The 17,168-nt window shown below is 41.9% G+C and overlaps 1 protein-coding gene and 1 non-coding gene across 3 annotated transcripts in view; one reads left to right on the top strand and one right to left on the bottom strand.

Moving 5' to 3' along the window:
* SLC25A13 (solute carrier family 25 member 13) overlaps positions 1-17,168 on the bottom strand; it is a 179,144-nt gene that overhangs the window by 17,252 nt on the left and 144,724 nt on the right. For both annotated transcript variants that reach the window (XM_015242032.3, XM_006207611.4), the window contains exon 14: positions 10,980-11,120. In XM_015242032.3, coding sequence (XP_015097518.2) covers positions 10,980-11,120 — 141 coding nt within the window. The remainder of the gene's footprint in view (positions 1-10,979; positions 11,121-17,168) is intronic.
* On the top strand, positions 15,022-15,097 carry TRNAP-AGG (transfer RNA proline (anticodon AGG)). Its single transcript has one exon. It is a non-coding gene; the product is annotated as a tRNA-Pro (tRNA).

Raw genomic sequence — 17,168 nt, 5'->3', positions numbered from 1 at the left:
GTCTAGCGTAAGGGAAAATGCCAGACTGGGGGACCCTGCAGCATTCAAGACAACAGTGGTGCACCTTGTCTGAGAAGGTTATTTAATGCTTCTGGCACCTGTAGTCAAAGCCACCCCTCTTTTCCTACCTTACAGGTTTAGAATTTATTTGGCATGGATAATTGTATATTTTGATCCTGGAGCTACAAACAATGGGCAGCATGTCAGGTCTTGACCCTTGCGCATTCCTCCAGGTTTCTCCCAAGCGAGTTAACCCTTGTGCACACGGCCTGGCAGCACCTCCCCGCCCAGCCAAGAACCAGTGAGGCCCACGGGCCTGGGATGTGAACAAGGCGAGGTGAGCGCCAGTACCTCGCTGAGAAACATCACGGGTGCCAGGTGCCGTTATGTGATTGTGCCACGGTGTTCAAACCAAGTAAGTCAGCCAACAAGTGGAGACTCGGTACGAGTGACACTGAAGTTACTTTAATTTGAATTTAAAATACCAGTGCCTATTATTTGCTTTCTTTAGTCCAGGGACTTTTAGGATATTGGTATCTCCTTAATTTCACTGTAGTTCTAACAAAGGCATCTTGGTAACTCAGGAGTTTTGGTGGGAGATGCCCCTCCTGTGTCAGTTCTAATTCTCTACTTTTCTACTACTGTACGTCACTTTGCCATCAACGATCCTCCTCATTGAGAACGGGATGGAAATCTAGTAAGCGGCTCAGAGTTGCATTACATGGAATTTTAGTCTCTAAGAAGTTCTGTCACCTTCACAAAGCTCATCTGTAAAATACACCCCACCTTCTCAATTCTTCTGTTCTTTCCCAACTTCTTCCCACTACCTATTTGCAAGCTGCACAGTCTGTTTCTGGCCCCAGGGTTTAGACCCTGGAAATTTTAATATAAATACTCAACTCATAGTCTTTGTTACCCTCACCTTCTTCCTCTCCAATACTTGCACATGAGACTACATACATCCAACCCTCCATCATTGTTACGTATTTTAATTCTACCTTAGATAACACGAGGCATTGTAATTAGCATTACAGATACACACATTTAAATTCAGGCAATGTTATTTAGACTACATATTTATCACTCTCTTTGCTCTTCATCCCTTGGTTCCATCTCTAAACTACCATCTGGAATCACTGTCCTTCGACCTGAAGTACATCCTAGAATTCCCTTTAGTAAGGGTAAGGCTCTACACTTTTGATATGCTTTCTGAAATCTATTTTACCCTTGTAAAGACATTTTTATAGGGTATAGAATTCTAGGTTAAAAGGTTTTTCCTCTCCACACTGAAGATGCCATTCAAATGTCTCTGGCTTCCACTCTTCCTGTTCCTGAGTTAGCCATCAGTTCAGCTGCTTTCGTTTGAAGAAAATTTGCTCTTTTCTCTGGGCACGTAAAAGCTCTCTTCAGCATTAGTGTTCAGTAATTTCAGTCTGTTGCATCTAGTCTGGATTATTTTTATTTCTCCTGCTTGGGATTTGCTGTACTTCTTGAATCTATGAATTGATAGCTTTCAAAAGTTCTGGAGAATTTTCAGCCATCATTTCAACTTTTCTCCTGGTTTTCTTTAATACCTATTAAACCACTCACACTGGCCTGTTTCTCCTTCTCTCTCTGTAACTCTCTATTCTGAGTAAGTCTCTTACTTTCTAGCTCTTTCTCTCTTCAGCTGTGTTTAATCTGCTGTTAAAGCCACAATTTTGAAATGAGTTTTAAATTTCAATCACTATAAATATTTTGATCTTTTTAGTTTTTAAAAATAAAAACATTTTTATAGTTATAATAATTTTTAAATTTTAAATCTTTGGAGGTTGAAAATACTGTCAGTTCTTTTTGCCATCTCTTTTTAAACTGCCTTGTTTCCTTGTGTGACTTGAGATTTTTGATTGTGAGCTACTCTTTTTCCTTGGAACATTTATCTATGAAAATTCTTTTAACATCTGGGCGAAAGGGGAGTTCTTCTTGAGAAAACTTATGTTTGCAGCTGGAGTATGACTCCTATGTAGTTTCGTACCTGAATCACAGGAGATTTCTACGCTTAACAGGCTAAGAGCAAATCTTTCATTTGGAAGAAGACCTAATCCTACTAAGTTTAAACTAATTTGCTAGATTGATCAGATCCCACCCAGGACTCCGGCTGCCATAAGACGCATCTCTGGAATTGTACAGTCAGTGAATATTTCTCAAACTGGCCAGCTTTTAAATACAGACCTTGGTCACAGTTAGAGTAGCAGAGAAATGTAAGGACAGATTAGTAGAAATATTTCTCTACCACATCTAGAAAATATATTCAGAGCACTGTGTGAGCAGTGGATTAGTAGCACGGTTTTCAGTATCTTTAAATATAAAGGACAGCACATTATACTGCAAAAGTTGAGATGGAATAAAAAAGTGCTTTGTTGAAACTAATCCTGCAGGCACTTAGCAAAAAACAAAAACAAACAACAGCCAAACAAAACACTAACTTCATAAAAATGTTTGCCTCTAGAAAGACAGGTCACCTGCAGCATGAGGCTAGGAGACTAATGTTTTATTACTCCATACCCTTTTATATCTGAATTTTCTTCTTTCAAAATTATACTGCCTATTAAAACTAATTTTTGAAAGAACTTTATGGCACTAGAATCATATGGTGATATTCTCTCACCTCCCTTAACACCGATCACTTTGAAGCAATGACATAATATGTTAAAGAATCTTTTCTACCCGCCTTCAGCACACCCAATCCCTTTGGGACCTGTTTAATAAAAATAGTATTTTTCATGGTGTCTCCTTTTATTTGCTATTCCAAATGTAGGTATCAATACTCTCTTTTTACAGATAATGCATATGAAACACAGGGACAGAAAGATTTAAAAAAAATCTGTTTTCTGTTGATGCAAACTTCTAAGAAGAATATGGACAATATTACATCACTTCCAATATTAGTCACAGCTCTCACCACGTTAGATAGAAAACCTGGCCCTTTGAGATACTTCATACCCACTCCTTAACTTCTGAAATTCTGCCTTTTAATAAGACAAAATGTCCAGAACGCTTGTCTTATGGCAGCTGTTTCTGACAAAGTAACCAGAAAGGCACAGAGCTATATTCGATGAACACAAACAGCTATGACTCGGACAGCAGCGCAGCTCGCTGTCAGGGAGTGCAGCGCTCTGCACGGCAGGTGGGGTCTGTCCTGTTACTCTGGTTAAATAAGGGTTAAGGAAACAGAAGGGCCCCCTTGTCACACAATGCATAAAATAATCTCCACTTCTGTAATTTAAAGAGTTGATCTAAGATCTAAGGTAATTAACGTGCTTATTTTAAAAAACAAAACAAAGCAAAATTGAGTCATTCTATCTAACATTTTAAAAGAAGTGTTGGGTCCTGAAAGCAATTAGGGGAAAAAGACCATGTAGCTGCCCTGGCCTAAGCTAGCACGCACCCTCCTGTTCAGCGCGCTCCTGATTACTTCCATCTCCATTTCCCTGGCTCGCTCGCCTCAGTGATGACACCAAACCTGCCAACTGCTCCGCATCTAGGCTTAGCAGAGAACCCTGTCTTTAAACTTCCTTCAGTTACCTATCAGGCATATGCTCTCTCTTATCTGGCTCAAGGTATCTGCCTGTGATGATTCACGTTTCAAAGAGAGATGGCACTGAGTTTGAAATTCAGCCTCCACTTCCTTACCAGGTATACGACCTTAGAAAAATTACCTAAACTCAGCAAGCCCTCCTTTCCTCAACTGTATCTTGGAGCTAAAGAGAGAATACTACCTGCATCATAGGCTGTAGTAGGGATGAAATGATGCAAAACATACACAGCTCTAAGCGTGGGGCCGAGCACAGATGAGGCACTCGCTCAACATTAGCTCCAGTGAGCCTGCATGCAAAGTGTGTAACACACACACACACACACACACTAAGCCTGGACCCTGCCTCTGCCCCTCCTAAAGCCCTAGCACCACATCTGATCTCGCTATCTTCAGATGCTTCAGATTCTTCCAACTTTGGTGACTCTTTCTGTCTACTGACAGGCACAGTTCTCCCAACAAAATTAACAAAACAAAACAAAACAAAAATAATGAATCTCTCAACCTCCTCTTCCCCATGTAACATTCTCTCTCAATTCCACTTTTTCTTCCAGTTGCTGAATGTTTCCCCCTTTGATTCTTTCACAGTAAAAATCTTCAGATCGAATGGTTTTTATCTGCTATTATTTTCTCATATAGGTTTCCACCTCTGCCCTTCTACTTAAATTGGTTTCTTACAGATAACCGCTGGCCTCCATCTCTAAGTTCAAAGCCCTTCTTCTTGGACTTCAGTCCCCTCAGCCCCTGCAGCACTTGACACGACTCACTTCTCCCTCGCCCCGCGTGTATCTCCTCCTCCATCAGCTCCCACAACGCTGTTCATGCCGGCTCTCCACCTGACAGCCGCCTCTCCTATTTTCTCCGCCTTACTTACTTACTTATTTCTGCCAAATGTGGTTTCTGGGTTCCATCATAGGTGTCCTATCAGCTTGGGAATCTAACCCACTACTCTCAAGGCTTCACGCATGCAGATATCCCTTAAAAGAACATCTGAAGTCCCCGCCCTTCTGACAAGGCCCTGGTCCTGCATTCAACAGGCCAGAGTGAGCAGAACACCGGACAGGGAGTCAGGAGATAGTCTCAGTCCGAGCCCTGCCCCTGCCTATCTAAGTCACCTAGCTAAACCTCCTAGGATTTCTGTGCTTCTGTTCCTCAATTATAAAGGTAACTGACACCAGAAAGAAGGCCTTTTAAGGTTTCATGCAGCTTCCCAATTATGAAATTATAAAATTTACAGTATCACTGTCCATCCAGATGCTCAAGTCAGAAATCCAGGAGTCACCTTTTAACCTTCCTTTACTTTTCACCATTCATCACTTCCCAAGAGTTTGTGAGGAGACTCTCAAACATCCCTTAAATATACAGCCCCCGCTCTACCCCCACCACCATGGCCCCACTTTGGGTCCTTGTCACTCCTTCTCCCTGCCCATCCCCAGCCTGCATCTTCCTTCCTGGCCTCCCAGCCTTCTGTCTTGGTCTCCCACGTGGCACTCTCCACACTGAAGCGGAAACGCCCCTCCTCAAACAGAAACCTGGCCACGCCGCCTGTCCTTGCCTTCTACCTTGTTAACTATGCCTCATCCTTTAATGCCATCTCCCCTTCAGAGAGCCTTCCCGGCTTTCTTGCTGTGAGTCAGCTCCATCTCCCTTAGAACTCTGTGCACGCTCTTCCGACAGCCCTTCTCGACCGCACGTGCTGCATTCCAAGGATCTGTTTACTTGGCTGACTGCCCCCGCAAGATGGTAAACTCCTTATAAAACCATGTTTTGTAATTTACTTTTGCATCCTCAGTGCCCAGGGCACAGCTTGGAGGGTGAACCTGGGAAAACGATCTGTCCCACAATCAGCTGCTTCCTCGACACTCGACTTCCCCAGTATCAAGTCTTCTTTGGTCACCACTTGCCAAATTGCTGCCTTTCTGTGCTTTCATATCCTTGTTCATAACCTGGAAACACTTGCGCTTACCATTCATTTGCTCAACAAATATTTATCAACTGTCTACTTGTGTGCCAGAAACTGTTTCGAGCAGCAGCGAACAAGCCAGGTCTCTGGTAGCAAAGTCCACTCCGGATAAGGGGATATCAGACGGTGACAGGTGCTCTGCGGAACTGACAGTGAGCGAGCTGGCTGCCTTGCTGAGCAGGTATCTGCTGAGCCGAGAAGGGAGAGGAAGAGCCTGCAGGCAGACTGAAAATGAGGGAATGAGCCTGGAGTACTGGAAGAAAGGAAAGGCAGCCAGTGCGGCTAGCAGGGTAGGCAGGGGTGCGTACTGGAGGGTGGAGGGGACGGAGCAGCAGGGAAGGAGGGGTCTTGTCTGAGCGCAGTGGGGCGCTGCTGGAAGTTTTTCCGCTAGAGACAGTTTCCTCAGGGCACGCTAGCTTCTTACTTTCTCTGGTTTCTGCTCAAATACCATCTCCTCTGAGAGGCTTTCTCTGACAACCCTGTTAAAATGCAACCCCCGTCCCATCCTGCCTCAGCCCTTCCCCGTCCCCCTCACCCTGCCTCCTTTTTCTTCAAGGGTCTTAGCTCCACCTGACGTCACACATTTGCTTCCTTGACGGCTGACTTCCACCCACCAAAGCGGGAGCAGTGACTTGGCTTTTCCCAATGACATCCTGAATGGCCAGAACAGTGCCAGGCCCACAGCCAGTCCTCAACAGGCGTGTGTTGAGTGAATGAATTAACTGATTTACGTTTTAAACATATCATTCTGGCTGCTGTGGGGACTATGCATCTGGGGAGTCAAGAATCAAAATAAAGAAGCCCACAAGGGACCTTCACAGAGGTGGAGGTGAAAGGTAGGGGTGGGTGAATTCGAAGAGTGAGAACTGCCGCTCTGGTGGTTGCGCTGCCCCTCGGTGCTGGAAAATTAGCATGGCATGACATCCTCTGAGTTGTGGCTAAACAACTGTTTTCTTCACGTGGGGCTATGAGCTCATAAAAGCAGATACTTTAAAAAGTCGCTGAATTGAGAAATTATTCTTGTGTACTTGGATGTTACTGAGGTAAAAGTGATAAACTGATGCAACTTGACAAAATCTACGAACACTGAAAAATGCACATGCCCCTTGGCCTAACAGTTTCGTTGCTAGGAATTTACTGTATATACTCACAGAAGTATGTCAAAATACAGGCAGGGATGCTCACCCTGTCACTGCTTGTAATATCCCCAAATTAGGAACAAATACCATCAGTAGGAAACTGCTTAAAAAAAAAAGTAACAGAAACTGTATATGGCTATTAAATGAGAAAAGAGCATTAAGATATATTGTATGCTCAGAAGGATTCTGTTTTTGTTAAAACACACAGATATAACGTTGATTATATATAAGTATATATGTATGTACAATTTATGATGGAGAAAAAGGGAGGGGGGGAGAAGAATAAATATGGATTTAAATAGAAAGGTTTTCTTTTCTTTAAGATACATAAAAAGCATAAGCAGCAGTAATCCTTTAAAGAGAGAATAGAACGCTTAGGGGTAAAGAGAGAATTTTACTTTCTTACAGACATTTCTGAATGGTTTGATTTTTTTGAAACCTAAATTATTATTTTACTTTGAAAAACGAAACAATATCCCTTTGAGATAACTAGCAGAATAATCAAGAACATATGTCATTACTTGCTTTCTGATTTTATGGACAGAAGCTCCAGTGATTCATTCACACACACAATGAATGAACACATGCACACAACATGCATGTGCGTGGATGAAAAACAGAGCTGGCTGTGAAGCCTGCGGGCACGGGGCGGCTGACTGCACGCGCTGCACTATGCCGTTGTCTACAAGGGACTTGAGCACCTGACCCCTGCGGGTACCAGGGGACGACCGTACTGCCGAATGCAGTGGGGCACAGCCCTTTGACTAGAAAACAGTAGACAGGGCCCATGCTCCCAGGTGGCTTTCCATGCTAGAGCCCACGTTTAATTTGTGATTACACAATCTGAAAACGATTTTCAACAAAGCTTGATGGCCCTTTGCTGTCATTACTTCACTGACCAATTTTTGTTCTCAAAAAGAGCCTTGACCTGTTCCATTGCTTCACAAGGGAGCATCTTTTAATCTACGTTAGCTGTGCTGCCATTTAATGTTAAATAAATTCTATTCCATTTCGAAGGAGTAATCTATCCTCTTATTAAAGCTCTGTTAGCTTCTAAGAAAAAGGTAACATTCGAAACTTGGTGTGTTATCGCGTCTCTATGACAGAATTTATTTTACTGACCTTATACTCTAGGGGTTTAGGCAATAAAACAAAAGTTACCCAGTGAAATGCAAACACCTCATCACATATTCTGAAGAAAAGTAGTGTATGTTGCAGATTTTAAAAAACTACCTTATATTCAAATTGCTCTTTCAAAGGCAATTAATTACCCCGTCTTTACTTCAGTCACCAACCTACTCTGGGCTGTAACAGTCTCTCTAAACATTAACAAAATGGGGGTGGGGGTTGTTTACAGAGTTCACCTGCTCTAAACTATTTCTAACCTCAGGAATGTGAAATGTTTACCACATCCACTTTTTTTTCAGTTGTAAATATATTTTTAAAGCAAGTATTCTAATTACCTTTTACTGGGAAGTCACAGAATAGGTATTTTGCAAGTCAATTCAGGAGAAAAACAGAAAGCCTGATTAAGCCCAGCTAGGTGAAGTGAAACACGGCAGGTCTAAACACAGACAGAGCCTAGACTCACCCTGGCCCCCCGGGCCCTGCATTGTCACGTCAACAAAAGCAAACAAAAGGTCCAAGGGAAGGAAGATGGAGATTACCCGTCCCAACTAACACTGGGACAGTAGTTCTCTTCTTAAAAGACTTACTCAGACAGACATGTATCAGATTTAAAAGTGTCAGTCACCTCAGGTTATTTGCATTTTTCTACCCAACCAAGACTAGAAACAGAGAAAAGCCTTATTACTAAAAAGCACTATCCTGAAACAAAAACATAGTAAACTGCACAGCAATGCTGCAGATGTGATCCTAAAAGGCCAGAGCTTGAACTGTGCAAGTGTTCTGATCATGGAAGGTGGCGGGCAAGGTGGGTGAGCCTGAAGGAAAGACACTCAAAAAAACCAAACAGGAGGCTGGGAGATGGGATAACGCAGAGAAGGGTGCCCTAGGGAGGTGACACAAGGCCAACCAGACTGAATAGAGAGGGGAACTCTGCTGAGCCACATCCAGCCTCACAGGTCTCAGCGAGTTCAGCGGATGACACCAAAGGTCAGCAGCAAGAAGGTGCTCCCAGCCAGGCCCTTCTCTTGCAATGCCATCAAGTCTCCAGAAGCTCAGCGTGTTAGTGACTTCACTTGGTAATTACCAATACACCAAAAGCCGTGTTTTGTAAGGCAGCACCAAGCCCTATGGAATGCCTCTGAACTAGATTAAACCACCAAGCTAGTAATTAAACTAACTTTATACGGGAAAGGTCTCTTGCTCAAACTTGAGCAATCCTGCTCATGTCAGGAAAGCAATTTTAGCACAAAAGTGGAAACAAGAAACTTCTGAGCTGCAATTTCAGCTCAGATACCACCGTTGGCACCTCTATTCTCCTACCTACAAAGTCAGGAGACTACTTCCAAGGGGTGTTAAAGGGGATTAAGATTATGAAATGCTGTGAAGATGAAAAAGACTAAGTCTCAGTCTTGTATCATCTGCAGGTAGTCTAACAGTCTCTGTTTCGGTGTCAGCAAACAAGTTTTTACCATTTCATCCAGCTAGACATTTCGAGAGCAGTCGCTGCCATAGTAGCTAAGTGTTTTTTGCCAGACAACCCATTGAAAGACTGCCTGGCATCCTGTCAAAGTGACATGCTGCTACAGCGTGTGACAGTCTGCAAGAGCCTAAAAACTTAGAACAGAAGATAATTTTTTTTCAAATTGATGAACACGATGCCTTATGACAATATTGTTTATCTCTTACATCTGGATCACAATTTGTAAACGAAATCGCTATCATGTCACATTACACTGCATAACCACATTGAGCATTTTAAGAGCTACTTTAAAAGTTGTGTGTTCATTTCTAAATACTACAAGATGCCTACATATTAGGCAAATTCCACCCCCTCCCAAAATCCACCCCAGAAAAGAGGATGTCACATAATATTTGATCCTCACAAAGTCTCAGATCATGGGGTACTCTTGCAATCACTTGACCCTGAGGAGTACAGAGTTCCGTCTGGGGAAGGCAGATTCGCCTGCAACAAACTCAATTATTACTAACACTGGCTGTTTACCAAGGTCAACTACAAAAATTGAGTTTAAAAAGAAAAGGGCATAAAAGTATTCCTGGGGGATCCTTTCACAAATGCTGTGCTGCATGTCAAAACAAGGCATTGAAAGTTCACTCTAAAAAGCAATATGATAAGTTGTGACATATGGGACCATTTATATCCATCCAGGATAAATTGGGAATAGAAAAAAACGAAAACTCTCCTAAAGCTATGTGTCTGTGAAACAAAATTTCCAGGGACAATACTGCACACAGAATCCAAAAGTGCTTCCTCTCGCCAGACAGGAATGAAAATGAAGACAGTGCATTTTGCAAAGCCATGTGAACAGCTAATTTAAAAAGTGGATTAAGTGGTGATCGAGATACTGATTCAAAATTTATATGAAGAATTTGAATAAAATATTTCTTGATGTGTACATAGAAAAAAATTAATTTTACATATGTGATTTTATGTATTTATGTGTGAATAAATAAAAACTATTTTAAGGGAACATTTGATCTACCTTCCTATATTCCTAAATTGAGTTGACCATGAAATTTGTTTTTTTTTTTAATCTTCTCATTGAAAAATGGTCAACACCTAATGTTGGATAAAGCCTTACAGCAGGGCAGATATGAAGCTAATTCTAGTTCATTCCATCACAACTTCTTTGGTAGAAACATGGGAATATGAAATTTCAAGAATTTTCTAAAACTGTGGTTTTGCAATCATTCTAAAAAACTATTTTCTGAATGATAAATGATTAAGATTCCAAATAACGATCACAAGGCACAAATACAGAGAGATGTGGAATGTGGAAATTCCTGATCTGGTGTGGGCTCTGCCTTCAACTGAGCTCAGCCCGTCTCCTGAAAGATGGTGCCCTGCGAAGCTGGCAGCTCTCCTTCATGGACAACCGTGCTGAGAATTGGGGTTTTCAATCAGTAACAGATCCAAACAAAGCTCCAGCCAGTGTTGCAGCAAAGAGCTATGCACTGAGCAGTGTTTGTGGACATCATTACATCATAGTCACACTTGATATGTTTTCTAAGGACAGTTATCTGGCAGATGGCAGGCAAGTGCCCTATGAGCGCCAGCCGAAGGTCTGCTCTAGGTACGGAAATGTCAGGACTCATTTTCACACTGATGAGCAGTTACTAGTCTAGAACTCAAACAAATGATGAAAAGGAAAGTTACCTTGTAGATCCCAAAGAACCCCAGGTCCCTTAGGACAGACAGAGCACTGACTCGGGGACCTGTGGTGATTTCTCCAGCCACTTGCAAACGGATCTTGACAATTTCCAAAGGATTTGTGAAAATCACCTGGGAGCCTCCTGCCTAAAAAAGGAGAAAAACAAAGGATTTAATATAAAGCAGGGTAGTTCAGGAAGAGATGAGTGATTCTCCTCAAAGGAGCTCAGAAGAGTCTATCCTCAGGAGACGGCAGCTTCAATCCTTGTCTCATCAAAGAAAGCAGCGATGAGCTTGAATCAAAACACAGTTACTGTCCAGGAGGCCTTGGGCCAGGCGCTGTCTTCTTCATGGGGAGACCTGAGACTTGGCCCAACATGGAGACACTTCTGTTGGTCTCATCCAAGTCCTCACACTGAAATGACAAAGGTTCCTCGAAGCACAATCAATGGCCACCACAGGACTCAAAGCCAGGCACACAAAAGCAGGAATAAAATGAAGGTCTAACAGTATCCAAATAAAGAGACGGGAGTCTGCGTGCTAGGATAGGAGTGGGGAGGGAAGACACAGGTTCTCCCACGATGTACTTCACAATTCTGTCAGGATTTCAAAAATTGCCAGAGAACATGCAAACTCAGATGAAAGCTATTTTTTCTTCTCTTAAAGAAATCAGATCGCTCATCAAACACCATTTTATGGACTTACCTATTATTACGTTTTATTTATGTATTACCTGTGTGTAGAATTGCTCTTTTCATATAAGATAAATGTCAAAGTAGTAAAAATAAGCATTAAATCAATTATGGCCCAAACTTTGAACGTGTGTTCATTCCAGCAAATGGCTGGGTGCCACACCTCCAAGATCATCAGTGGAAATCTTTAAAGTGCATGCTATAAGGGAAATTTTAAGCTAGCTATTTTGAAGCTAAGCCTATATTTATTATAAGCAATTACATTCTTTCTTACTGCCCTTCAGCTTGTTATTCCTTGTCCCAAATATATTAAATTTTTATATCACCCAATCTAAGGTTGACACAGAATGTAGTTCAGAATCTTCATTATGTGGGGACATCACCAAACCAGACCGCAGACATGGGGCTGACATTTACAGGTTAGCAGATGCCATCATGGTCTCAGGCACCATTTGGGTCAATATCATACCAAACCACTTCTTGCTAGATCCAAACCTACCAACCAACGTACGTGCCCTCACAAAATGGCTTGTACTAATCAAAACCAGCTGTAAAGATGGTCTTGGACGTATTCTTTAACACGTGGAAATAAAAATTAGGGACAACATAAATATGCAATGGGAAGGGATAGATTAAATGAATTCGAGCATGCTCCTGCAATGAGATATTATGCGGCCAACAAGGTGGGAAACATTCAATACACACTGTGAAGTAAAAACTCTCATACGTAGAAATGCTTGAGTTCATTTACTCTGTCTCTCCCCCTGTGATCCCTGACCCTCACGCAGAAGAGATACACCGATGTGGTGCCTTTGAGGTGGGAGGATTACAGAAGGTTTCTTGTCTTTTCTGCTATATTTTTAAATTTCTTCTCCACAGATCATGTGTTACTTCTATTCAAAAAACATAAGAAAACTTTCATCTAATGCACATGGCAACGTTTGCCAGAAGAACAAAGAAAAATGTTCATCTACTAACTTTCTAAATCAAACAGTTTTCCATTTTTACCAACTTGATACCTTAGCTGAGACACATTTGTTCTTAAAAGCAGACTAGGATTTTCCCACCCTTCAAACATTAAAACTACTGAGAAGGCAGGACTTGCCTGTGTCTATACTGCTGCACAGACTCCCTCTCTGTACCTGCTTCTGCCACGTTGCACCCATCACCTCTATCTTTCCTGATTGACTCTAAGGACATAGGCCGAACAATCCTGGTAGAAAAAAATCTGGGCTGGATTCATCACAAGGCCCACGAAAGGCCCTTCCAAAGTGGGAAGGAGGGGTGTGCTCCTCCGGTCCACATGGAGCCACTGCGCTCCCACCGCTCCTGTGCTCAGAACAGCCACGCCCTGCTCTCCTGCAGCTGTGACCGGCAGGCAGGCGGGAGGACCAGCCCCTGCCTGTCTCCAACTCTTGGTATTTCACGATTTGCACCCGCATCTTTCCAGGTGACCCAGAGGGAGCTGTGAAGGGTGGGCGGCAGAACAAAGAGATGAAATGGACCTGGCTTAGTAACAGTGCAAAGGGCACAGTAAGGGCTATGTCTGTGCTTCTGGACCTGAGCTCTCATGCTGTGAAAATGAATATCAATTTAAAATTTAAAAACTGTTTTATGGGGGGGCAGAAGTGGTGAAAAAAATTTGCTGAGTTGGAATTAGCTCAAGACTGATTTTTAAAAGCTCAAAAGTGGGTAAGACCATGTCTCCCAAGGGTAGGATGGAGAGCAGTCAGCGTACACGTACATGCGTTTCTTGAAGAACAGAACAAGGATGTAACACACACTCACCAAGTACTGCCAAGAGCAACTCAGGAGGCATCTGAGCATCACACATGAAGACTGAGCCTCATTCACAATTGATCAAACCACCACTTCATTTGTTATGGGGATCAAGAGATGGTGCACGTACCGCAGCGAGCACAGTGCTCGGGACACAGCAGTGACACCAAACACATCGGTTTTCTTTCCTCTAGCTGCTGAACTCATGGTTCTCCCCCTTGGTGGCATGTTACAATTGCTTGTAGAGCTTTAAGAAAGTAGTGACGTCCAGACCCTACTCCTGACAAATCAGAGTTTCTGTGTCTGCCCCTTCCTATGTGATTAAAACGTGCAGTGACAGTTGAGAATCACCTCACTTCACTACATCATCTCTAGGCTGCCCTTCAAATCTGAGAGGCTGCTTAAAGGGCTGAAAGCTGTGATTTCTAATTCCAGTTTTCCACATTCTTTCACAGAGTAATGTTTGTTTTATATCTGCTCTCATAGCAATCTTTTTATACCTATGCAAGTGGTAACAACATTAAAGGGTACGATTCATAGGCACAGAATTGCTATCTTATTCATTACCTTATATCTTAACTAATAGCCATAGAAGTTAATATTATACAAAATAAAATAAGAACTTATGCTCAACTCCCCTGACTCCAAGCTAAGTGATGGATACGAATTCTTTTCGCACAGCACAGTGAAGTCTAATCACTAAGGATGATGCAAAAGTTCCCTTTGGAGAGCTGCAGGGAACACAGGCAGCAGAAAGAAAGAGGGTAGTGATACAAGAGAAAAAATAGCAATGTACTTGTTACCTCTGGTGGGCTCAAAAAGAAAGAACCTACAGACTCAAAGTGGCACACTGCAGAGGTGCTAAAGATGAATCGGTCCTTTGGAGCCCAGCTGGAAGGAAACAAGAGACTCCAAGGCACCAACAGAAGATGCTTATCATCAGATGCAGGGTGTCTGGGCACCACCACGACTTGATCACTGAGCAGCGCACTACAGCTGCTCTCCTGCCGCCCGGTCTATCACCCATTCGCAACACTTCACCCACGTCCCTCCCCTGTAGAGATCAAAGAGAGCCGAACGGTAGACAGCGGACAGGAGCGCCTATCGTACACGATGTCTCTGTGTCCCTCATCACTTGCAGGCTCTGGCTGTGTGAAGATATTCTTTTTTATATGTGTGCAATTTTGTCACAAATCATTTCCCTGTGACTTTCTGGAGTCTGTGGCAAGCAGGACAGGTGATGATTTTCCACCCTAGCCCTGGCTCCATGTGGCATGTTATATTTGCCGTGGGGACACTGACTTCTCTTCAGCTTTCTCGTATAGTCCTTGTGACTCAAATCTTAGTCACTACCTAGTATCTGGATCCATCTAAGGAGAAACAGGTACCTACTGCAGACTCATTTCTGCTACTTGATCCTTCATTCATATATTGATTCACCGAATATTTATAAGCAATTGTGTTCCAAGTTTGTCCTAGGAGCTGCAAGGACACAAGATGAGTGAAAAAGCATTCCTGTTCTCATGGAGTTGGAAACAGGAGTAGAGGTGATAAGTATTCTTCAAAAATCCATTATAGGAGAAACGTATAGTTCAGTGGTAGAGTGTGTGCTTAGGATGCACAAGGTCCTGGGTTCAATTCCCAGTAACTCCATTAAAAATAAACAAATACACCTAATTACCTCCTCCCTCCAAAAAAATTATTTTAAAAAGAATTCATTATAGCTATTAGGCCATTGCTTTGCATATATTATGTATCTTCAGTTCTACTTCAGTATTTTCCAGGTTTTCAAAGGAAACTGACACATAGAAAGATTACAGCAACTGTTACAGGCTGAATTTACTGCACCAAAATTCATATATTGACATCTTAGCCCTCAGCACCTCAGAATGTGAATGTATTTGACAGGGCCTTTTAAGAGGTAACTAATATAAAATGGAAGAAAAAGAACGAAGCTGGAGGAATAACCCTCCCAGACTTCAGACAATACTACAGAGCTACAGTAATCAAAGTAGCATGGTGCTGGCATAAAAACAGACATATGGATCAATGGAACAGAATAGAGAACCCAGAAATAAACTCACAGACCTATCGTCAATTAATTTTCGACAAAGGAGGCAAGAATATACAATGGAGAAAAGACAGTCTCTTTAGCAAGCAGTGTTGGGAAAACTGGACAGCAGCATGTAAATCAATGAAGTTAGAACAATCCCTCACTCCATACACAAAAAATAAACTCAAAATGGCTTAAAAACTTAAACATACAACAAGACACTATAAATCTCCTTGAAGAAAACATAGGCAAAACATTCTCTAACATAAATTTCAGCAATGCTCTCCTAGGGCAGTCTACCCAGGCAATAGAAATAAAAGCAGAAATAAACAAATGGGACCTAATTGAACTTATAAGCTTTTGCACAGCAAAAGAAACCAAAAACAAAACAGAAAGACAACCTACGGAATGAAAGAAAATGTTTGCAAAAGATGAGACTGACAAGGGCTTAATTTCCAGAATATACAAACAGCTCATACACCTGAGTAACAAAAAAAACAAACAACCCAATCAAAAAATGGACAGAAGGCCTAAACAGGCAATTCTCCAGTGAAGACATACAAATGGCCAAAGACACATGAAAAAATGCTCATTATCACTAATTATCAGAGAAATGCAAATCAAAACTACAATGAGGTATCACCTCACACCAGTCAGAATGGCCATCATTGGAAAATCCACAAATGATAAATGCTGGAGAGGTTGTGGAGGAAAGGGAAGCCTCCTACACTGCTGGTAGGAATGTAGTTTGGTGCAGCCATTATGGAAAACAGTATGGAGATTCCTCAAGAGACTAAAAATAGACTTTCCATATGATCCAGCAATCCCACTCCAAGATATATATCCAGAGGAAACCTTAATTCAAAAAGATACATGCCCCTCAATGTTCAAAGCAGCACTATTTACAATATCAAGACATAGAAACAACCTAAATGTCCAACAACAGATGACTGGATAAAGAAGTTGTGATATATTTCTACAGTGGAATACTACTCAATGATAGAATAAAATAATGCCATCTGCAGCAACATGGATGAACCTAGAGATTGTCATTCTAAGTGAAGCCAGAGACAGAAAAACACCATATATCACTCATATCTGGAATCTGAAAAGAAAAAAAAGACATTGAACTCATCAACAAAACAGAAACCTACTAGCAGACATAGTAAGCAATCTTATGGTTACCAGAGAAACAGGGTGGGAAGGGACAAGTTTGGGAATTTGAGGTTTACAAATGTTGCCACTATATATAAAAATAAATTTTTTAAAAAGTTTCTTCTGTATAGCACAGGGAACTATGTTCAATATCTTGAAATAACCTTCAATGAAAAAGAATATGAAAATGAATATATGTATGTATAGACCAGGACGTTGTGCTGTACACCAGAAACTGACACACTGTTAACAGACTGTGCTTCAACAAAGATAGAATCAAATCAAATCAAATCAAATCAAATCAAATCACATGAGTAGGCCCTAATCCAATGTGCCTCCCATACTTATAATAAGAGGAAATCAAGATACAGACACACACACACACACACACACACACATAGAGAGAGACAAAGAGAGGGAAAAAAGACTATGCAAGGACTGAGTATGAAGGTGACTGCCTTCAAGCCAAGAAAAAGTGGCCACAGAAGAAACCACCCCTGTTGATACCTTGATCTT

The sequence above is a fragment of the Vicugna pacos genome, chromosome 7, assembly GCF_048564905.1.
Source record: "Vicugna pacos chromosome 7, VicPac4, whole genome shotgun sequence".
In the NCBI taxonomy this organism is placed as follows: domain Eukaryota; kingdom Metazoa; phylum Chordata; class Mammalia; order Artiodactyla; family Camelidae; genus Vicugna; species Vicugna pacos.
This window is presented reverse-complemented; position numbering and strand designations above follow the sequence as displayed.